The 24,384-nt window shown below is 36.0% G+C and overlaps 1 protein-coding gene across 1 annotated transcript in view; it reads left to right on the top strand.

Moving 5' to 3' along the window:
* SUCLG2 (succinate-CoA ligase GDP-forming subunit beta) overlaps positions 1-24,384 on the top strand; it is a 131,822-nt gene that overhangs the window by 12,415 nt on the left and 95,023 nt on the right. The window contains exon 2 of the mRNA XM_076346618.1: positions 12,354-12,495. Within this exon, the coding sequence (XP_076202733.1) occupies positions 12,354-12,495 (142 nt within the window). The remainder of the gene's footprint in view (positions 1-12,353; positions 12,496-24,384) is intronic.

Genomic DNA, 24,384 nt, shown 5'->3' with positions numbered 1-24,384 from the left:
ATTCCTTTAAATAGTGTACAATATGTTCTGGTTTAATTTGTTTTGAAACAATTCAGCCATACTTTATAATGCCTTATGGAACTCATCAATACTGCCTGTATATCTGTCTAATAAGAGTTCAGTAAATTAGCGTAATCATTAAACAAATTGTCATTCTGTTAGTAATTGGTGACTGCCTGTTTCTCAACAGACAAGTGATGTCAACTGGCATTTATTAGTTTTTAGTATGCTTTGTTATCTACAGGTAGGTAATCTGTAGTTTATATCATTGCTTTATTATGTTGCATTAGAATAATCACTGCTGCCTGGCGATGGAAGAAAAGTAGTTTCTCTTAACTAAAAAGGAGATGACTAAATACACCTTCTTTAGCTTTCCAGTTAAAATAGCTTCTAAAATTGATGTGTTACTAGTTCAAGAAAGCTCTTCCCTTTATTTCTTTGGTGTTTGTCACCATCTTGATGTTTCCTGCTGTGATGCACTGTCATTCCTGCCTTCCTATCTCTGTTTGCAGTGGCTCCTATTAAAAGAACCTTGCAACATGACAAGAGAAATTGGCTTTTCCTTGAACTATGTGAAAGTCTTCAGGGGAAGATTTAACTACGTGTTTGTTTTGATTGCATGGACTAGAATTAAAATGGTGACACAAACACCTAATATAGTAATAAAAAAATAAAAAAACCTTTGACTTTTAAACTGTAGACTGCTGAACTATATCTTTTCTGGAGTGTTGCTGTTCTCTACAATGAATTGCAGTGAATTTGAGTAATGGCTTCAGAAGGAAATGTGCAGTTGAGTTGTTAGCGTGTAGTTTCATGTTGTCTTCCACAGGCTTGGTTTGCAAGAGGCAGTGCAGTCTAGTGTCCCTGCTACCCTGGGGTAAGAGCAGGCTGTTGTCAGAAGGGGAGGTCCTGCCTTCACCACTGCATTGCTGGTGTGTCTCTTGCACTGGATCTCGTCTTCACCTGGTCCTCTGGTGGGTTGGGTCGCGGAGCTAAGTGGGCAGCAAAAGCAGCTTTCTGTTGGGTTAGTTCCACTTCAGGTTCAGGGGACACGAGGGAGGGCATAGGAGCGGGCAGCTGGGGAGCCATGGTGGCAGCTTGCCTCCGGATCACCTGAGCAGAAATGGGAAACGACAGCCCTGTAGTAATGATTTCTTCCAGTACCTTGGCTTCTTGGTTTCAAGTGATACAAAGCACTAGGCTTTTAGAGGGGCCATATAGCTGTGTGAGGGTATGTCAGCAATATATGGGAGAGCGGTGGTGAAGTCTAAACTGGTGCCAGCTTTGGTTGGAAAACTGCATAAGGCAGACAGGTGTAACGCAGCACTAGTTTTCCTGGATTGCAGAAGCACATGGGGAGCAATTGGTTGATTGCTCAAGTGTGCTGCTGTTTAAATATCACTAAACTGCCTATGGATTGAGCTGATACACTTCTTCAGTCTGATTTAAGGGTGGATTAGCGTTTTCATAGGCTACAGAACGCTCGGTTTTGAATAACCTCATTTGAGCAATTGAAAAACAATATTAAGGCAATGCTGGGCAAAGATTTTCCAAAATAGAATTTAACTTTGGGCTTTGCTATCAAGACTTGCTCCCTCAACATAATGCCTAGATTTTCAGTAATGTGGACTTCTGAGCAGAAATGGTTGCCTGTTTCACTCTTTTGAAATTTTTAAAGTTTGCATACTTAAAACTTACGCTTTCTAAGCTCTTGGCCATCCTCTCAACTGTTTGTCTGAGTCTAATTTTTGTAAAGAGTTTAACAGTAGAAATCCTAATAATAATATTAACTGCGTGCTCCTTTTATAACCAAGCCCCCAATTTTTCTATTTTTTTGCGCCTATGAAGATAATAATTTAGTTATTTAACATAGTCATCTTGTTTCAGAGTCATATAGCTGTTAGGAATAGTAATAATTACCCATCAGAACAGGCTGTCTAGCCTTAGTAAACAACGATGTAGTGGCATATTTCATGTTAGGGTTTTTTTTATTTGAAGTTGAGAGTTACATAGACCTTAACAATTGCAGTGACAGATCTCACTCATTCTGAAAAGTGAGTGTACAGTTCAGTAGTATAAAACAATAAATTGCCCCTACAGTTTATTGAGCGAAATGTCGTAGCCTTTAAAGAACTGGGAAGTGTGATTTTTTTTTTTTTTTTTTTTTTTTTTCCCTCTGAGACATACTGCATTTTACTGCTCGAGATATTTTGTGTGGTGATTTTGTGTGGTGTATTTTAAGTAATAAATTTGGAACTAAAAGACCTATAGCTGTTAACTAGAGGTTTTTTGTTTTTTTTTTTAATTCAGTTGACATGAATTCCCATTTGTAGGAATAAATAATGGAACTTAAATCTTAAAAGGTCTTCAGCTGTACCTGTGGAAGATTTTAAAGTCAAATGCTGATGTTTAAAGGTCAAGATTGCTTACAGCGTTTTGATACAAACTATAAGAAATAAGCGATTCCTAACTGCTGTGGACAAAAGTATGGGAACTCTGTTTTTGTCAGGAAAATATTAAGACTTCTTCCTAAACTAGCTTACAGAATCAGTTTTATCCTTTGTAAATATATCACAGATGTCTAGATTGAGACTTTGATCAAAATGCTCAGTGTTGGATGAAGCTGATGGTCTCTGCTGATACCAAAGGGACCTCACTGCCGTATTGTATCCAACCTAAAGTGAGCAGTTTGGGATGTTGATGGAAGATGGTTTCCTCTGTGGCTTTTAAATAGGATGGTCTGGATGCTAACTTCTGCTTTGGAAGATTAAAATTGTTGATTTGTGGTAGCCAGCAGGACGTTACTTGGGAAGGACATTTGCTGTCCTGTTTTTCATAATATACCCATAGGTGCGTGGCATTAATCGTCTTTGGAGAGAAGGGGATGTGTGGTTTGACTTACCGTGGCAGATCTTATAGCCGATCACTCTTACCATGAGTCTTTCAATTTTCTTTTGTGCCTGAAATACTTGCTTTCATACAGAACAAAGTGTAGTAATCTCTGTACGTTTGCTTTTTATGACTTACATTTGTGATAAACTTTTTCTGTTTAGCGTAGTGCCTTTTTTCTAAATTTGTTTCTTGTCAGACTAATTCTACGGATACTTATTCTTTACGTCAGCACTGCCAGTAAACTGAAATAAGTGTTTTAGTTTGTTTTCAGTGTCTTATGTGGTATATTTCAAGTATATGACCTAATAAAATGTACCTGTACCTGAGGTGGTTTATATGAAGGTACGCCATTTAGTTGTATTTCTGATGGTTCCTTTTTGATAGGAACTTCTACAACTTTGTCAATTACAGTAGCTGTATGTCAATAAACATAATAAAGGTTTATTTCTTATATTGATGAATGGTATGGTGTTTCATTACTGTCATCTTTGTGCATCTGTTTTCTTTCATATGCACTTGGAATTGTATTACAGGTCAGAGCGCACAAATCAAACTGGAATGCTGTAGAATGTGTTGGGTAAGCAAATAGATTTTTTTGGTTAAATGCTTTTATTTTAGATAAGTTATGCTACATACACTTCTTTTTATTTTGGGTACGGGATGCATCTAAAAGACTTCCCCATAGACACCACAGTTTTTCTCCCCATATGACTTATTTCCAGTATAACTATTACTATGTAGTCCATATTTATAAAACTTGATACTATATACATTTGACACATAATTTGCATTCATGCAGAGATAATTTGCGTTGGTAGAGCTGTTTTATACTGGCACAGGATCTATTAGCATAGTTACAGCTACATTACTTCAGTGGAGCAGCAGAGGGGGAAGAAAGTAGTATGCATTTATTTGACCAGCTTTGCTGTCAAGTGCTTTTAAGAGATCCATCTTTGTTTCATGATGTTAATACTGGTTTCCATTCATACTATGAATGAAAAGGGAATGTTGGATGTCACTAAAGTGTGTCTTCCTTTTAACAGTCATGCAATAAAATGCGTTAAGCTAGGTTAAAGTAAACAGTAGCGCTGCTCAAATTATATAGCTGTGTCAAGGGATGTCCAGTTATCCCAGAAATTTGCTTTAGTGGTGGTTTTGTTGTTGTTGTTGGTTTTGTTTTCTTTAATAGTGCTGATTATCACTGGATTCTCTTCCCCTAGCTAGAATTATTTGGCATTTTCCAAAAGTACAGATTTGACCTGAAGAGACTTGCAAAGAGAAAAATAAGTATTTTAAGGTTAAGGGTGTTTTTAGTGAAATTGTCTAAACATAATCACTGAACTCGATACAGCAAAATACTTAGTTGTGGATGCTTAGCCAAGGTAGTTCCATGTGGAATTAGGCATGAAATGGCACAAAATTTTTTGAAATTAATTTTCTTAAGCCCAGAAGGTCTCGGTAGTAATAGAGATTGTAATTTGAGTCTTTGGTTGCTTGTCAGGCTTGAGCTTTCAGTTCTTCTTTTCGACAGTTTCTTCATACACTTGTTACGGAAGAGAGTTAAGTGATTCATTAATGTTTAAAGAAAATACGTGGTGCTTAACAGTTAGAATTCTACAGGTAGGTAGTGGCGTCTGCCTGAAAACACTGTTCTCCAGCCCTTGTTGCTATTTTCAAAAACTATTTTATTTTATTTTGCTTTTTGGAAGAATGCTATCTTGTAATAGTAGCTTATCACTGAGTTGAAGGGTAAGTGCAAAGTTATAGTGGTTGGTAATACTGCTGGCTAAAAATGTTCCCATCACAAGCTTCATTTGTTCTACTGACACAGCTACTTGTAAGGCTCTGCTATGACCTGATTTGGCTTCAGAAAGCCACTGGTGTGTGGTGGTTTTTTTGGGTGTGGTTTTTTTTTTTTTTTAAATGCGTGCATGTCATTGTGGTGTTTTCTGTTTGTTTGTTTATTAAAGCTTGTCTGCTTATCTTACCTGCTCCAGTGCTATTTGGTACCTGCTGCATACATGCTATACAGCAGTATTTATGTGAAGCCGTCAGTCTTGGAGTCAACCTTAGTGGTTTTACCAGGGAGGACAAAGAATGGAAAAAAACATTTTACTGAGCTAATACTGAGCATATAGGTTCAGATAAGAAATAATCAGTAGTCTAGTTTGATGAAGCTTGCATTACTGATGCTGCTCTTGTTTTGTGGTTATATGGAACATTTATTTCTGAGCAGAGTTTTGCTGAGGTAGTTAACGTGCAATTTGCAAATTTCTTGGCGAATACTTTAAGAGAGTTTCTCCTGTCTTTGTGTGTTTTCTTTTTTCAAAAGCAAGCACTCAAAAGATATCTCCTGGGTCATCTGAAAGATGTTGCACATCAGAGTAGTTAATGTTGCATATATAAAAAAGGACAAAGAAGTCTCTTTGTTGCAATGTTTTCTAAATCTTTTTTTATGTATATTGAAGTTGATGCCTGCTATAAAATGTATTTGTAGTTCCACTCCTGTTAAACTATATTGTTCTTATTTAGCCCATATTACTCAAATAATGCAAATTCTTTTTTGTTGCCATGGGACAGCTCAAGAACTGGCAAATTGAGTAGTGGAAAGAGTTTAATGCGACTACTCTCCAAATACATTGTTAGTGCAGAGCCTTTAGCATTTTATATAAAAAACAAACGAAGAAAAAAAGGTGGAAAATAAGAGATTATGCAAGTTATGTGAATAATCAGTTTTTTTCTCTAGCAGTAGTCAATAAACCACTGATACAGTTACGCAACACCTGCCCTTGTTAAGATGGTCAAGAAGAGATGTTTGATTTCTTGATGCATCTGCCACTTATCTTAATGATACTGTACATACTTAATTGGACCAAACATGGTATTTAGGTATATAAAGAAGTAACTTTGAACAGAAGGCTTGTCGAGAGTAAAATGCGCAATTACTAATAACAGTACTTTTCTGAAATCCTCCGTGTCTGTAGATCTTTGGTCCATATTAGTGCGATTCTGACTGGTAACAAAAATCTTGGAGAGCGGAGAAGGGAAGGGGCATTAGAGGTGAACCCCAACCATACGAATTCTTTGTGCTTTTGGAAAATGCCAAATAATTCTAGCCAGCAGGAGAGAATCCAGTGTGAAACTTGTACTTGATTAAATAATTCTGCCTTCACCTTACTTCATGTTACTGTTCAGCTGAGTTCCACTTACTTGAGTTTTGGGATTTTTGATGCTGTTTTCAGGCTCTAAGGAAACGTTATCAGTTGTAATAGAGTCCTATTTAAGTATATTAATCTCTTTGATAAGCACTTATGTTAGAAGTTTAATCTTAAGAAATATCTCATTAGGAAGAATTTAATTCCTCTTTAAAACTTTATTATTTTAATTAATTATATAAAAACATGGATGTGTGCTATTAGTGATGTTTTTTGTAGTTTTATGAACTGATATATTCTTAAAGCTTATCTGTGATTCAAAATAAAGAAAAAAACACCCTTTCAACTTACCTGGTATATCTGAATCTCAAATAAGAGCTATTCTCCATCTACAATGTGTATATCAATACACAACACACATGAAGAGCTCATATGAAAGGTATTTTTTTTCTTGTAGTCATGTAAGGTCTGTTGGAAGTCTTCAGTAGAGCCATGAATGATATTTGGTTTAGCCTTTTAGTAACAACTTGCTTTCAAAAGACTAAATCCTTTAGTTTGAGTTTCTCTTTATTCCAGTCCATGAAAATGTATTGTCTGGATTTTCATTTAGGCTCACTGGAGTGATTTTAAGTTTTTCTTTTTTATAGAAACTGTAGCTAACAAGCTAAGAAGTAAAATGCCACTAAAAAAAAAAAGATTTAGAAAGATGTATTTAAACCTACAATCCTTCTTCGGGCTGTTCAGAGCTTGACAGAAGAAGTTAATATCCAAGATTAAGGTGTATTTACAGTAATGTGAATGTGTAAGTTTAGTAAGATGTTTTAAAACTTTTTTTGTTGCTAGCAAAAATGTCTTAAGGATGACAGGAAAATGCCACCAATGAAAAATTTTCTAGTTCTTGTCTGTCATCTTACGAAGATGAAACATAAGATGTCACATAGGGAGTCAGGTTTTACCTAAGTCCACGTACTATTTCCAGTCTCTTCTTCACAGGCTGGCGTGACAGAGTGTACTCCTTGTGCAGCCCTTGCAATAAAGAAACAGATGAAACAGATATATCTTAAACTGTTGGAACATACTGTGTTTCAACCATAGACAAAGCTTCATGGAAAGATCTGAGAGATGTATGGTGTTTTCCAGTATGGTTTTCTGACTAGTATGTGGGGAGAGGACATGAAAGTATTCAAGCAGGGAATAAGCTGGGAATAGAAGGTGGCGAGAATCAATAATGAACAGAAATTCTTAAAAGGTAGCCTCTGCTTTCCTGTGCTTTAGTTTCCCTTTTACTTGCTTCCCCCCTGTCCCCTGTCAGATTGAAATTATTTTTCTGATGGTAATTTACAACCTAATTCCTCAGTCTGTCTTTCATGAGAGACAGGACTGCATTTTTGAATCTAGCAGTGCTGTTTAATGCTGCTGAGAGCAATTAAATTGTTGACAAGAGTGGAGCTGCAGAATAGGAAAATAAATAATACAAAGGCACGTGACGCTGGAGTTGTATTCTGTGCCATGTTAAAGTGTCCTCCTAATAAGTCTCAGGGGGAAGGGATGGATTATGGCTGCCTGTAGAAGACTAGGTATGGGGAATAGCTTTCCTTCAAAACTTTGTGGACTCTTGTCTAGGCTGTCTTAAGGCTGTACCTTTGTGCAGTAGAACTGTTACGGTCAGTCTCCGGTGTATGTTTATCTCTAGGATGTGTGGAAATTTATGATGCCCAAGAAACTTGTGCTATTTGAAGTCCATCTCAAATTCTTGTGAATGCTTGGTATAAATGTATTTAGGAGGGTTGGGAACTTCATCTGGCAAGGATTTTTCAAGATTCTTGTACTAATTGATTCTTTCTATTGCTGTCCCTTTTAAATCATTCAGATATATATTTATTGCAACCAAAACATCTTTCAGTTGGGAATTAGTTCAGGGAGTCATCTGTTTACTCACATTTTTAACATCTCATGGTCACTTTTTTTTTGTGCCTTAAGCCTAAAATGCATATGTTTGCAACTGTTTTGATTTTTCAAGATGGTCTTGAAAGAGTAGTCGTCTTCACAGATTCAAAGCTTTTGCTTTATTTCATCTCTTGTAGCTGCTTTATTTTGCCTGCTCTTCTCAAGATATATGGTGTGTTTACTGCTCTTCTGAAGATATACGGTGTGTATACTGCAAGTGCTTTGAAGCAAGTTTTTCATGGTGCTTGCTCTTCAGAGCTTCTAATACAGACTTTGTCACAGCTGGTTTCTTAAATATATTGTACTCCTGTATACAGTGGTAGGCTGTACTAATTCATTTTATGGAGTAGTTCATTCACAACCAGGAGTTTGTCTTTTGTGGAAAGTCTTGGTTGAAAGTCTTCAGCTGGCACTCAGTAAGATGGTCTCTCTTAGAATCCTATAATATAGGAGAGGAAAAAAAATGTACGTGCTTACTAACCTTAAGTTTGTAGCCTCTGCTTTTCTGTGCCAACAGTTCTTGGTCAGGTCTTTGTTTTGTCACCCTTAGGACCACTTTGACAGTTTTTTCAAATGAGTTATTCTCTTATTTTCTGTCTGTGTTCCTCAGACCTGTCTGGTTCATCATTTTTGAAGGAAATATTCTCATAATCTCTTAATTGTTTAATTTTTATGAGAGAACAGACCTATATCCATATGCTTATGTATATATGCACTGTATGTCTAGGTAACATGATTTTTAACATCTCAGCAATGATTTTGAGTATCCCCGTGGAACGTTTTAAGTTATATTTTCAAGTTGTAAAACTGATATACCAAAAGCTTTTGTAACAGGCCAAGAGGGTGGTTGGGAACAGATCTTACTGCAGGTTCCCGTTGGAGCTGTTAGGCTTGCTTTATTCATTAACTAGGCTGGAGCTGTGTTAACACTGGAGTGCAGCGCACCAGATGGGTGCCACTGGAGAAGACCTTTCTTCATAAAACAAACAGAGCTTTGGCTGTTTTTCTTGCTGTCATCTCTGCTCCGTATCTGTCACGTGTTGTGAGTTATCACTGGTGGCCTTTATTAGGTGGTGGCCCTTTGCAGTCCATATTATATAAGAGAGTTCTTAAAAGATTTTATTGCTTGAACCTTGCTGGTTTGAACTAACAGTGGAGATGTCAGTTGACACCCTGTGCTGCATTGCAAATTCCTTAACTACTTAATTCCCACCCAAACAGAAAATTTGAAAACAAGTTGTGTTGAAAGAGATTTTTGTCAAGCAACAGCAACAAAAGTCTGCCCCAGAATAAGATTGTTTGAATATTTTCCTTTTCGTTATTTGATTTAGATCAGCTTAGTAGCACATACATGTGAAACTGATTTATTGTTCTAAATGAGGAATAAAAACTGTTTTGAAGACTTGTTCTTAATTTATAAACCCAGTGACCAAAATTTTATCAGCTGTGTTACTGAGCTGTGGAAATCTTTATATAAACCAGTTAGTTGTAAATAAACAGATTTAAGTATAAGAGAAGAATAAATTGTAAGTAAACATGTATAAGAGCAATCCTTAGTAAAACTTTTAACTCAGCTTTTTACTTAATACAGCAACTTTAACATTGCTTTTTCTGTATTTATTTAATTCTATCCAAGATCAGCTTGACGTGTCTCAAATCTTTTGACTCCTAGTAAATACAAGATTACATAACCTAAAAATAAAGAACGGTATCTATAAGATTTATAAATATATAGCAGATGAGCAAAAAGTGCTGTCAAACTTAGCATAGACTTATCCTTTGTTTCAAATTAACTTCCAGCTAAGGAGAATTAACCTTTCTTCTGGAAAGTAAAGATACAGAATTTGAGTATAATTGATTGTTTAAATCAAGGTTTCTTCCTTTCAGATTTAAATAAGAATTGATGATTCTGTTTATTTTGGTATAAGTCAGTCCACTTTAACTAAAGGTGTGAGCTTATTTTTCTGAACCCTGGAAGTCAGATTGCTGAATTCCTTGTTGCTCACGAGAAATGGATTGAGAAATGTCTTTGTAGATGTTCTCCTGCTGTAGCTCTGGGCATTGAGGAGGGAGTGCACACATCAGTTACAGCTTTTAACTAGAGCAGAATGGCTGAAAGCCAGTTAGTAGGATGGAGATGTGCATTGGTTTTTCCTCCTTCCTCCCCTCCCTCCCTCTGCAAATGTGGTTGGCTTCTGATCGCTGCTGGGATGTTCTTTCTTTTGCTGCTGCTTACAGCTGAAAGGGGGGGCCTTTGGAAATGTATTTTAGTCTTATGGTAGCAGTCACATAAGATGTTAGTAGGCTCCTGGCTGCCTGTGAAGATTCAGGTGGTGCTTCTCTTCAGTGTGCGTGTGTGTATATATGTATGGATTACATGCATGTATCAATAATGATGTATTCTGAAGTCCTCATAATAATAATATTGTTATTATGAGGTAGTCTTTAGAGAAACAATGAAAAAGAGAAGGTTAATGATTGTCAGGGTTAAAACTGGTATTTTCTCCAGTCACGTTAAAAGTTCTTCTGTAGCTTGATAGAAACTATGGGTTTGTGGCATCAGCTTTTGGTTGAAATTCTCTGGCCTTTTTTTATATGAGGCTAGAATTGACCTTCAGGGTCCCTCTTGGCTCTTAGTGTTAATCCCTTTGTGGAAATGATCATGAAATAATAGCTGTTAGAGCCTAACAGAGATCTTATAATAGGAAAACAAATTAAATGTCAACAATTATGAAAGTGACTTTAAATTTTGACCCTACATTTGAAGGCATTGCATAAATGTAATAACATATTGTCTCTGAATAACATGGAGGAATATAAAACATACTGAGGTGCCTGCATGATGCCTAGAATTAGAGATAGCCATAGAGCATACTGAAAATGTCATTTTATTCTTCTAAAATATGTTAACCAGGTTATGGTTAAAAGAATTTAAAATATGTCATTGAGCTATTTCTAACTGTTCAAGTTCTGTGGGAGTCACTTTTACAGAAAATGTAGTTATATACTGTAAAAGATCAATCTTTTGTGCTATGTTTCAAAGCAAGTAGGAACAGACGGAGGTTTGCTTTTGATACAACGCAGCATTTAAAGTTCTAGTATTGTGAAAAGGGTATGTATTATTGAAAGACTTTAGCGTGGAGGTTTTTTGGTTTTAATATAAAGTTGCATTAGGATTAATATTTTTTTATCATGCTGTTAGAGATCAAAGTATTGGTATAGTAAATAATCCTCTTTGTCTAACATATCTAAATATATAGTGCTAGCTTGCATACTGTGCTCCTTACTTGAGGAGAAACCAAGAACTGATTGTGGGCTGTCTGCCAGTAGAACAACGGTTCATCTCTCCATGTGGGAAGAGCCTCTTTTGCTGGCACAAAATAGGATTGTACCATTGCCAGGAGTCAGTGCCACCTTTGCCATTATACCATTGCCAGGAGTCAGTGACAGCTCCTTGATTATTGCTTTTGTCTGTAACAATTTATCCTGTGTGGACAATGTGTCCTTTCTTAAAATCATTCAGTAATGATCCTATGACTTTTGTAGTGTCTATACGCAATGTTTACTGCCAAGACAAGCAAATGTGATGTCTTTGTGTGTGTGTGTATAAGGTTGCCATATCTTTGTATTCATGATTTTATTTACATATATATATATATATATATATATGCATGCACATGCAAGCATCTAAACTGGCATGTTGAGAATGAAAGTAATTTCTTCTCCGGCTGTTGTTGTCCTTGCATGGCTGACATGGTTGTGCTAGCACCCTCAGCAAAATATATTTAGAACTGCAACCAACTAAACATAGATAACAGACCACTGAAATTATATATATTAGTATATAGTTTCCTACAAGATGATGCTAATTCCATTTCAGTTGTTTTTCTTCTCAGATATGCTGCAATAAATGCACAGAATCAGTAGAAATAACTTATAGGGAAGAATTATATAAAATTTAGTGTAAACAAGGATATTTAATATGAAACAATGAAGTTGTTTTAAGGTAACGGTCTGGTAATATTTTTATAGCACAGGATAACATAAAAACATAATTAGACTTTAGAGTTCAAGCCAAGTTTGCCAGTCTGCATTGATATTAAATGCAAGACATTTTGTCTAGCCAAGATCACCCAGTGAGCCTTGTGTAGCTTTTAAAAATATCTGTAGCTTTCAGAGTACTTTGGATGCACAGATGTTAAGAAAAGGCACTTAGGTAAATCAATACGTATTTCGCCTTTTCTCTGAGTGTTGTTTAACTGCTGGTTTGAGATAACCGTAAGGCTGAAGAGCTCAGTTGGCTGTCTCATGAACTGTTCTTAATGAGCATTATGTTCTTTTCCCCTCTCGTTTTTCTAGGCTGTTCAATTAACCCCTAGACGATGGCTGAACCTGCAGGAGTACCAAAGCAAAAAACTAATGGCAGACCATGGGGTTACAGTTCAGAGATTCTTTGTAGCTGATTCTGCAAATGATGCCCTGGAGGCTGCTCAGAGACTAAGTAAGTTGACTGATAATGGGAGGAATCTGTTTCACCAGATAGCAATCTGGAAAATAAATTGCTTTCTAATAAGTTGTACACAATCTTCAAACTGACGCTTATTGAAAAGGTTTGATATAATATCCAGACGATAAATATATGATTAATTTCATATGCGAACAAGTTTATAACAACAGTATTTCTTTAGAACTTTATTTCTAAAATGTTTTGTATGCAGCATGTAACATGAAGTCTTTAATTAACATTATTTATGTAATTTTGAATAATTCAGAATAACATAATGAATGGTTGCTGGGCAAAATTATTTGTTGTTGTATACTTGATATAATTTAAGGAACTGAAGTAAATGAACTTGTGTAAAAAGTTGTTTTCAAACAAAAATTTGCTCTATTAAAAAGCAAAGGAAGAAACAAGTTGTGTGCTCTCCGTTTTAAAAGAAATTCAGAATCCGGTTGGACACAGTTGGCTTTAGCTGACCCTGCTTTGAGCTGGTGGGTTGGACTAGACGATCTCCAGAAGTCCTTGCAACCTCAACTGTTCCATGATTCTGTGAAGAAATAAAATATGTACGAGAGAATTATATACATGTATATTTGTTCACATGTATGTTTGTCCATATGGAGAGAAAAGAAGAGGTGAGTTGAGTTACCTGCCATCACAAAAGGACTTGACAGTGGCTGGGAGAGAAGACCATGCTTCTGGAACTTCATTTTTGTTCTCCGAGAACATCCTCATTTTAATGCAGTGAACATAAGATGATAATGTGGGTCAGAAATGAATTTATGTAATACCTTTTCTCTCAAAAGGAAATGCATTCAAGTACGTTTGTCGCCCAGTTCTAACTCTGAAAGAAGTTTTCTACTTTTTAAAGTTAATAGTAGTTTGCATAGTTTTCCTCTTTTCATTTAGCTTTTGTTAATGTTAGTATATCTTACATCAAAATGCCAGAGGACAGACATTATTGTAGTCTAATTGTGTAGTAACAGGAAGGTTTTTTGTTTTATGTTTTACATAATGTACAAGCCACTTAATTAAATGCATTTCAGCTTTGCACACTGGAAAGTAAATTAACACAACTTAACTCATACCAAAGATCTCATCAGACCTCAAGTAGCTGAACAGGATTAGCATAATGGCTTGCTAAATCTCTATAACTTTATTAAGGTGATACATTTTTAAGTAATCAAAACCTTCTTATGACAGCCAGTATATTTGAAAATATATTTGAAACAAAAACATTAAATGCAACTGTTATGGTCATTTGGCAGTGCAAAATGAAAAATGCTGACACAAACCAAAGCTCATAATATTGGAGGGTTTCCTCATGTCTGGATGTCTGAGAAAATCAAGAAATGCTATCTGAAGCTGTGGCAGGTTTTTCACAAATCTTATAGCACTTAAACTCTCCTCTTCATGATTGAACTCATAAACGGATTGGTCTATCCAATAACTGTTACTATTCTCGATCTCTATAACTATTTTGAGAAATAAATTACTCCATTAAAGGCAGTGAACCTCTTCTGGTTTATGATGCCAGATTTATTTTAAATAGTCTCTGTAGCTTGCTTGCTTTGCAAATCACAGAAATATTGGTCTATAAAAAAAAAAAATGTGTTGAAATTTAAATAATCAAAAATAAAATCTAAAACCGAAAATTATTTGCTAATCGAACTTTATCAGGTAAATTGTATGTATTTTAACTAGGTTGGCTTGTTAACACTTCAAAAATTATAGGTCAGTGGTACCTTTCTTCATTTTATGTAACTGCATTCAGCCATGCGGCATCACTGGGCATTAGAGAATTGTGGTTTATAGTGTAGAAGCTGGTTCATGTTGAAATGATTGACACTCCATTGATCCACTAAATAATTAACAACATCCTCATAATCATTCTGATAGTGTGCTGTTGTCGTACTTTTAACATGCACTTTGAAAACTAAGCATCAAGAACACAAGTTTTGCTGCCGTGGTCGTTGTTGTTCCAAGATTTCATCAGATTTATCTTCTTTATGATCCTTTAGACTAGTAGTATCTCTGTCACTCAGGTTTATCTGCACATTTTGATACGGGCTGCCATCTTCTGAATATGCAATCACACAAAGTAAAAAGTTACAGAGGAAACAAAAAACTTCAGCCTACAGGAGGCATAAAATATTCCAAAATAAAATAACCAATGGAGGCAGCTTTGGGATCTTGATAGACAGGTGTTCTGCAGTAAAAGATGGTGAAAGGAGAGGCTAATCACCCCTGCTGAGTCCTGCTCAAAAATCTGGTGTTTTAAATACTGTGTGCCACATTGCAGCTGTCCTTAACTTTAGCTTCTGCAAACAAGAAAGGATGCTTGCCAATGTATTTTTAAGATAAAAACAGAATAAAGTTATCAAAACGTCAAAGTCAAAGGTTCAGTATTTTTCTTGTGAAAGGAGGTTCTTTCTATAGACCTGTCATCATGAATACAGGAGAAACAATTATTTTCCTTTATAGTCTTACTGCATTACATCACTCGCATGGGTCTGTGTGTGTGTAAAGAGGTACGGATAAAGGGATACAAATTCCTGACACGGAGATCTTTGCAATGTGTGATATTCACAAATTAATTTCACAATTTCACTAAATACTACAGGCTTGACAGTCCTGTCTGTACTGCTGCAGTGTCTGTGGTCACCAGTTTTGCTGTTGTTGGATTTCCTGTTGATGCAATGGAAAGAGATGGAATTAGATCACTTTTGCTGCTGTCTTCGCTTGTCAGGAAGGTGTTAATGCATTTGTTCTTGAAAGGGTTTGCCTTTATCCAGTATCAGCAGTTCTGTTATAGTTTGCTCATTTCCTCTGTTGCTCTCTCTATTTTTATTAATACGTACACTGAATACACTGAATATTAATTTTCTCAGAAAGATTTTCAAAACTTACCAACAGTACAAAAGGCAGTCTACAAGGAATTTTTAATGGAATTAAAGGATTGGGTTTTTTTCTTCTAAGATAAGAATGGCAGATGTGAAGAAAATTAAAACGACATCACTAATATTGACTTCAAAAGAAGTTGTACACAATAAGGAATACGGGATTAGGCCCCAAGGAATTCATTGCCTTTTACATGCTAAGCAATTTTCAGGTGTAACTCTTGTAGAGAAGGTGATATTTACAGAATACCAAGAAATGCAGTCACAAGCGGTTTTGTGTTTCCTGTTAAAATTGCTATATTTTCAAGAGAGGAAAGAAAAAGACATTGTGCTGTTTTGCTACGACAGTGTGGTGTTGCTTGACCTGCCATCTGAAGAAACGCAACCTGTAAACAAGTTCTTGCAGTTCTAGTGCAGCTATTTAGCAGAACAAAGTGAAGTATTTGGGAGCTTAGTTTTTGTCTGAAACGTAAGATCTTCTGATCCGATTCTTGCTTAATGCAGTGGTACATTAAGGGCTTGTTTAGCCAGAGAAGGCATTTCCTTTCTTGCTATTTCTTTTCCTCATACTGTAGTACTGATATAAGGAAAAAAATCCTCATATACGCATACATATACCCAGACTATTAGGGTGTGTGCCTTTTCGTTGCTTGTGTTGGGCAGGTGCACTGTGAATCACTTCAGGGTCCATCATTTTCTCTAGCCTTCCCCACCGGAGGCCCTTAAGTCTGCTTCAGCTCGTTCACTGTTCTTTATGTTCTGCCTGATGGAGAAGTTATTAAGGGAACCATCATTTTAAACTAGTAGGTGGACAAAGCTGAGAGGGATTATAATTACGCTGGAGGGTGTTACTATGTACTGTCAACTGGGTCTTTGAATCAGTAGAGAACTTACAGAGGTGGTTGAAAATGCTGACAATCCTAAATGGATGCTGGAAGCTTGGCATGTGTTTCTTTTTCTGATTTTTAACAAAAGCAATAGAGTGCTGCCTGTTGCCACTTAGAGTGTTTCATTACATTTAGGAATCGGTAAGGTGCAGTGTTCACACTCTATCACAGAGAAATGCAACTGAATTGAGTGCAAGGCTTTTATTCACTCTTCTTTAAAAAAAAAAGTATAACAAAATATAGTCTCTGCATATCCTATTTCTATTGCCTTATGCATGAGGGAACTCATAAAATTCAGCTTTGGACTAAAGGCATGCTTTTTATATCAGGCTGGAGAGGTAAACATGTATTTTATAAGGAGCAGAAGAGGTTTATTGAAGCCTCTTGCCATGAGGTCATTTACCTGTAACTTATTATTCACCATTTTTTAGAATATTGAAAGAGTTCTCAGTCATGTGATCACCAGTCTCCTTCCTATCTCAGCCTGCTGGGTTTTTTCCCTTGGCTATGTTTAATTTAGATGGAAGGCTGCATTTTTAGATGCTATTTTGGATTCCTTATCTGAAAGTTCATCTCTCCAATACAAGTTGGGAAAACCACTTGAAAGCAACGTATGTTTAGAAGGGATAAAAAACTGATTTTTAGCTTAGTAATGTCCTTTTTTGTATAGATTATGAAGAAATTGTTGGTGATAATGCTGTCTCCGTTTAATCTAAGGAAAAATGAAAAAGATCCTTGAACCTGACGTTTCTGAGCATATTAGAAATGTGAATTTAGGTTCTTTTTTGTTATACCTGGAAGAGTTTTTCTATGAGTATCCTGTACAGACCAGATCTCTGTTGTTAAAGTTATCTTTAAGTAACTTTATTTACTCCTCAATCTTTGAGTTTGTTGGGTACTTAGCTGATTTTTTTTTACTGTCATCCTGTGCTTTGCTTACATGATTTAATTCACTTTCTTCTCTCCATCAGGATAGGTAGGAGAGGAATTGCCTCCTTCAGCATTTCTGTGATTTCCGTATTTCTTTCCATTGTATGGTTCACTGTGTAGTAATAATTTTTCACCTGTGCATAATGAGTTATTTCTCAAAAAACCCTACGTACTTAGTGGTTATAACTAGTTATTTTTTAGAGCCCCTTGGATTATGCTTCTACGCGTATGTTGAAAAATCACACGTTGCTGAAACAGTGTTCCATGGAGCTGTAAGCAAAGAACTTGCTCACGGTTAAGGAACAGCTCTCCCATAAGTCCTCTTATTTTCACTGACAGCTTTTATTAAAGTTCTTTATACTTAAATTATGACATTCTGAAACTATCCTTTCAGGCAAAATAACGCTATAAGTTATTGACTAATATGATTCTATTCTCAAATGGGTAAGTATTTAGAAAACAACCTTTTAAATTTAATAGAAAACTAGTGGTGGATGAGCTGCCTTTGGACCATGCTCAGCATTACTAAGCATGAGTATTTCTCTATTCTGTGTAGCAGGTTTCCAGTTAATGGATTTTTGCCTTATCTGAGTTGTGAAATCTAAGACTAGAGGGAATCTACATTTTCCTGCAACTTTTCAATAATAGGAAATGCCTGTTAATGCTCTGTTACTCCCAGTCTTCATAGGCACCTCTTGAATGCATCCGTTTCAAAGCTCCACAAAATTTGCCATCATCTGTGGTTTTAATCTCTTTCTGTCCCTTGTCTAATTTCCTATTCTTTCTTAGAGGCCTTTCCTCATTGTATCCATTTTCTCTTGTTTCTTCCTAATGCCATCTTCCACCTTATGAGTTGTGATTGAGAGAAGCCTCTTCCTTTTTTGTGCTAAACAGTCAGTTGTATCTTACCCTACTTACAACAAATATTTAGCAATTCTGTACTGCTAAAAGCCACTGTATGTTTGTGTGCATACTTTTTTTTTGCTTGCTGAAGTGCTTTGCTTAGGCCACCATTTACTTGACATAGCGGTCATAGAAATTAATGTTTCTGTGTGTGATCAGAAAACAAATAATGATTGCTAACAGTTCGAATAATACTTTTTCTATATTTGTCCACTTTGAAATGGTTTGATTTTTGGAAAAAATTTCCAAATTTAATTGTTGTGCCAACAATTTTAAAAATCTCACTCGTGTCTGAAAATGATGAAAATAATGAACTAGAGTAAAAGTTATGAAGGCAATGCCTTCATAACATACAATGCCTTGTATGTTACCATTATTTAAAGTAATTTTTTGTGGGAGGCTTAATAATCTGTCCGTGATCCAATTGATTTAACCCATCTACTAGATGAAAAAATCAGTCATAGAAAATCAGAGGAGTTAGGAAAGGTGTTGAAGGGTTGTATTCACTGAAACCTGCTTTACTAAGGATTTTGTTAGAAAGTCATGGCGAATTTGCTGTGATATAGCTATAGTACAAAGCTGGAGTATAGTACTTATTCGATAGTAGCTCTTTTTATGGACATTCTTCATTTGCTCTCAGATTGCTTTTAGGTGCTTTAACTTAATCTGTCTTGGAAGCTAAACCACACAAAGGCACAATTAAGGTGGAATTAGGCTTTCTATTTGAGGATTTCATACACGATGGCTGTTCGCCCTGCTGCGTAGCAGGACCTTTCTTACTGGGCATGAGCCCTAAAATACTACTGCTTTCACCTCTTTGTGTTCATGTTTTGGTTGGTTTTGAATCTTGTACTAACTGCTTGTTCTTCCTCTCCCTTGCTCCCCTCCTTCCTCTGGGTTTTGTGCTAAGAAACTATTTCACGGAGGCTGCTGAGAAGTGGCAAAATTTTAAGCACAGCAGTATTTAAGCAGTGCATTATCCTTGGTAAATCCTGCAAGGGGTCTCTCGCTTAGCTTTACTGCACGCCTCATTCCTCCTCTTCAGCTTAGCAATGTTTTCTCACATAAGCCCCAGCACACGCATTTGTTGGTAATGGCCACACGTGTTGCATCCTGCATGCCAGAAAAACAGGCAGAAAAACTTCCAGCTTGCCTAACTGTGATTTTGAGTTTTATTATTTTTGAAACAAAATTAATAAAAGATTTTGTCGAAGCTTTCCACTGGGTATTGTGTTATTTCAAGTTGAGCATTTCTGTTTCAAGTTAAATTACAAATCGTTGCTTTTTAAATATTTTAGGTATGGCAATTTTTCGAAGGACCCTCTGTCTCGTGAGGAATTACAGAAATAGTTAATTTCAAATGCATTGTTATGAAAAACAAATCTGTTTTGTTTTTCTTATCTGTTCCCTTTGTTAGAAAATTACATGCTGAGTGAGAGTCAGTAAATGCAAGCTTGAGACTGCTACAGTAGTTGGGTATTTTATAACCATTCTTCGTCACCAAATGTCTTCATATTCAATAGATTTATAGTAATATGAGTAATGGCTAGGGGGCTAACAAATCAAAATCTCATTTCAGATGTTTTGACACTAATGTTGTGCTGACTTATTGTTCTCTGTGTTGGATTTCTGATCAAATTACCAAAATAGCTACTTGGAAGTAACAACACAAAGTAAAAAATACTCTAGGAATAGGGTACTGAATTTTATATTTAATGTGTGCCACAGAAAGTGGTCATTTACAAATTTCAATTGTGTTAAATATATTAGTGGATTTTTGTTTATAAAACAAGGAGGTGACAGAAGCCATACCTCTTGATTCAGGAATTTTAACAGGTGGTAAAAAATGCAACATTTCACAAGGAAGGTACAAGATGACTGCTGGTATTTATTCCAGACTTGTCACACCATATTTTATAGTTCTTCAAGGTAGTTTTGCAGCTGCAAAACAATAACCAGATGCGTAATTGAGAAGCAGCTGCATGAAATTTTCATTTTTTTTAATGCATAAAATCAGAACCATTAGACACGCTTTATGTATAAGGTATGAAACACTAAACGACATTGTTTTCTCTGCAGTACTAGCAGCTGTGTAAAGGAGAGAAATCACACCTTCCACACTCTCTAGATGCTCATCTGCTTCTAAATATTTGGGGGCCAATTACTGAAACTGAATTTCGTTCTTCTCTGGTTTTTTGTTTTTCCTTGTTTGTTAGTCTGGCTTGCGTTGGAATGCATGTGATAAAGCATTTGCTTTGGTTTTAATTTGTAAAAGCCTGTGTAAACCACCTGTGACACTAAATAGTCTTCCCCCCCCCCCCCCAAATCACTTGTCTTCATAGCTGCTGTTTTTATCTGAATGCCACAGTGTATCCCCTTCTGGGAATGTCCGTTCCTGATGGAAGATAAATGAATTGTGCTGGTTTTTTTAGGATTCTGTCATCACTGACTGCATGTGTTTCAAGGCAGAACTGAACCCAAATTTTTCATTTGGTATAAACTACAGCACTGTTGAAAGAAATACCAGCTTCTTTGAACAATCATTTAGTTGGCACTTGCATTTTAACAACTATATGGGTCAAGGTATAAAATAATGGTTATTGTCCAGAAGCCATGTGCCACTTTCACTTGAGAATTCTCTTACTTCCTGTGAAGCCTGATGTTTTTATTTATTTAAAAGAAATCTGTGTGTTGATAGTTACTATAGCTTAGCACATTTTTGGTAACAAATAGCGCAAATATTATGGGTTTAACTTGTGATGGAAAAGATCTGATTCTCAGCTGGCAGTCCGTTTTTCCTCCCTGGGCCTCATTACTACGGCGGTATTGGTGGTGTGATCTTTGGGGTGACTGTGGTCAGAAGAATCGTGCTTCTTTCTTTACATGGTATAAACCCTCAGCAGGAGACATGTTTTAGGTATTAATTTTGAAATAGTGTTTATTAGTTAGAAGCTTGAAATGAGATGACAAAGCTTCTGAGATTGATGGGTCTGCACTATGTAGTGCTGCATCTTCTACGTGATCAGTCTGTCAGTGTGTAATCCCTTGTATAAGGGTGTCAAAAAATGTAATTGACATGTCTGTAAAACATGGGGTGTGTAGTTTTTATTTTAAACTTTTTAATGGGAGTCCTAATAGCGAAGTCATGTTGAATTGAATTAATAGAAAATCTAAGAGCAAAGTGATGACAGTCTAGAATCGAGGATAGTTAATACTTAGCCCCTCTTCTAGGTCCTACTAGCAAAACTCTTTCATATGGTCAGTAATGTTGTAGTAATTTTTTTGAAGAAATACATAATCTGTTCCCTCCTCTGTACTGTGGACATTTTTATGCTTGAACCTGATTTTATTTGAGGCTGCAGTTTCATCTGCAAAGGGGACAAATATGACATTAGCTCTGGTTACTGCCTCGTCGTTCCTAGGTGTATGGAGAGACCTTTCATTTTGTAGTCAGGCCTCAGATGACTGGCACAATAAAAAACAGGAGGAACTGGGCTAGGTTTAGAGAAAGGAAAACTGAGAAACTTTATAGACAGTGAAGTTTCGAGTAGTGATACATCCCTCCAAATTAATAGTTAAACTTACACTGAAAAAACAGCTCTTACTCAGATGCTTTTCTTCAACTGAATTATTGCTCCATCTTCTACCATTTTCTGAGTGTTTAAGACAACAGTTCTGGTTATTGCCCTACTTTGATACTGTTGTGATTTCCCTGATCTCCACTAGCGTCCTGCAGGTGACGCAGAGTACAGCAGGAAGGTACTATTGTTAGATAACCACTTTCTGTATGTAATTCAGTTGACGAAGTTGCATTTTTTTAATCTGTCAGTTGTTTCTGTTAAATTTGTTATACCTTTTGTCTTTATGGAATAGGTGGTGGTTTAGGATGGACTGTGATTGACGTCTAAGGATATTAGCTTGTACATTTGCTATAAAAGCACATGGTTTTGAACCAAGCCAGAAATCTTTTCTCACAGCTGGCCTTACAACTTGTACAAAGCTCAGAGAACACACAGCATACAGCTTCCATACCATGATTCCCTTCCCCTCTTTTCCTCCCTCAGCCTCCTCCAGTCTATGAAGTAATCTTAACCGATATTTTGCAAAGGTTAGGATGACTTGCAAGAGCTTGTTTTATCTTTAAAGATGGGAGCAATTTACAAGCTGATATTCTGAATATATCAGCAGTTGAGAAGTATGATCATAAGAGGCTGTGATTTTTTTTTTTTTTTTTTTTTTTTGGTAGATAATCCCTACCTAAAATGGTAGAGCAGTTTTTGAAGCTGAGGATGTTCTGACATTTTGTTAATCTGCTACTTCATGTTTGAGAAAGTGCTGTGAATTTAAAATATGTTTATCTACATTTCTTCAAATATTTGCAGTTTAAGAAAAGTAAAATATTTCAACATACTTATGAATATGAAATGTGTCTTTGTAGCCCTGCTGGATTCAATTGGGAGATATTATCTGACTTCCTGCATCACAGTATATTTTAAATGAGGCTTTAACCCTTAAGAATGTCATCACAAAAAACATTTAGCGAGAATCATGTTCAGGTTAGTTCCAGAAGTTAGCTATGCTCTTATTTTAAGTGATTTTTGTTTTGTTAAGAAAAATCTGAAGTTGTCAGTTTTACCCGATGTGTGGTATACTCTACCCTTTCCTACAGTTAAAGTTAGCTATTGTTTCTTGCGTCATTGTGAAGGAGAACATTTTTCTTGGACTTCCCCTGGGCTTAGTTGGACTGCTCACCTGAGTAAGATAAATAGGGCCAAACTTCAAGCTATAAATCTTAAGCATTTAGAACAATAAATATATTTAAGAACAGCCCCAGGATTTTTGCAGAAAGAGGAAAGGCAGGCAGCCATGAAAAGTTTACTGTATAAATAGTTAACAATATAAAGTCACTGGGAAGATTCACCATTACTGCACTGTGCTTCCCTCTACTCCCTGCCAAGTCTTAACTCTCTATTCCTCCAGTTATTCATCTGTGTATTTTAGTAGTAGCTTTCCTAATCTTATTGTGTGTGAGTATTGTGCTCCACTGAAGATTATTGTCATAATAATCCTGATACTGTGTCTGCATGTCCAACACCCCCTCTTGTTCTTGTTACCACAGATAAATCTCTTACACAGGTTTAGCTCATTAAATGTTTGGTGTGGTTGATTTTCTTATTGGCCTTTCCACATCTTACCTTCTGTGTAATACAGCTTTTGGTTTGGATATGTTCGGATAAAAGTGGAACAAGAGAGACTTCAGACTGATTACTGCAAATTTAATTATTTTATAAAAAACTATTCGTATAAAATTTCCCCCCCTATAAGTACAGGCTTATGTCTCATGCCACAAAGTAATCTGCCATTTAAATATGGTGATTAACGTGTGCTATAAGTAACTTGCTTATTTTTATCTTTTGAGTGACATTCCTATTTGAAGTGCATATGCAGATAGTATTTACGTAGTTATTTCTTTGATCCATAAGGAGCTAAGTTAGATGTTTAAAGATGCTTTCATACTGAAAAGTTATTTTACAATTTTGAGATGAAAAAATTTCATGTATTTTCATATTTCATGTTGTCGGTTTCCAAAATGAGACTCCTGTGTCTTTTGAGTTTATTCAGCTTTGTGTCTGTTTCCACAATTTTAATGTTATGGGTTCCAATTTATGGCTATTTTTTATATTGAGTTTTTCACATTTAGTATCCTGTAAATAGTGATATGCACGCACTTCCATAGACTGTAGTAAGCATTCCTTCAGAAAACTCTAGGCTGATGAAGAAACAAAATAAACCAGTCAACTTAAATACTAGACAGAGATTTTTAAGGGCTAAGGTTCAGAGGTCAGTTAACAGGAGTTGCATATCACTGAAGTTATCTATATGATGTGATACTTGTCAGTTGTGCAGAAAGGAATGCAATTAGTGCAGTTAACAGCAGGTAGGGCAATGTTAATTATATGTTCTCTTGTCTCTCTATGAATTGTTTTAACTATTTAGATCCGTCTTCTTTTGCATCTTATTAGGTAAATTATAGCACAGGAGACTTTCTGGGAGTTAACTGTGACCGTTACTTACACAGATGTAATTTATACTGCCTTACATATGATTTCTGAACTTGACCTCAAAGTGAGAAGGTTGAGAGTGGAAGAGATGGCAGAAGCATGAACAAAACATCATGCGAAAACTTTGCCTTTTAAAGAAAAAATGGCCTATTCTATACCTGACACTTCAATAAAATCTGGAACTATTTTCTGCAGAGTACAGAAAAG

This window comes from Aptenodytes patagonicus, chromosome 8, assembly GCF_965638725.1.
Source record: "Aptenodytes patagonicus chromosome 8, bAptPat1.pri.cur, whole genome shotgun sequence".
Lineage (NCBI taxonomy): Eukaryota > Metazoa > Chordata > Aves > Sphenisciformes > Spheniscidae > Aptenodytes > Aptenodytes patagonicus.
The sequence above is the reverse complement of the archived record's forward strand: the minus strand, read 5'-3'. Positions and strand labels throughout refer to the sequence as shown.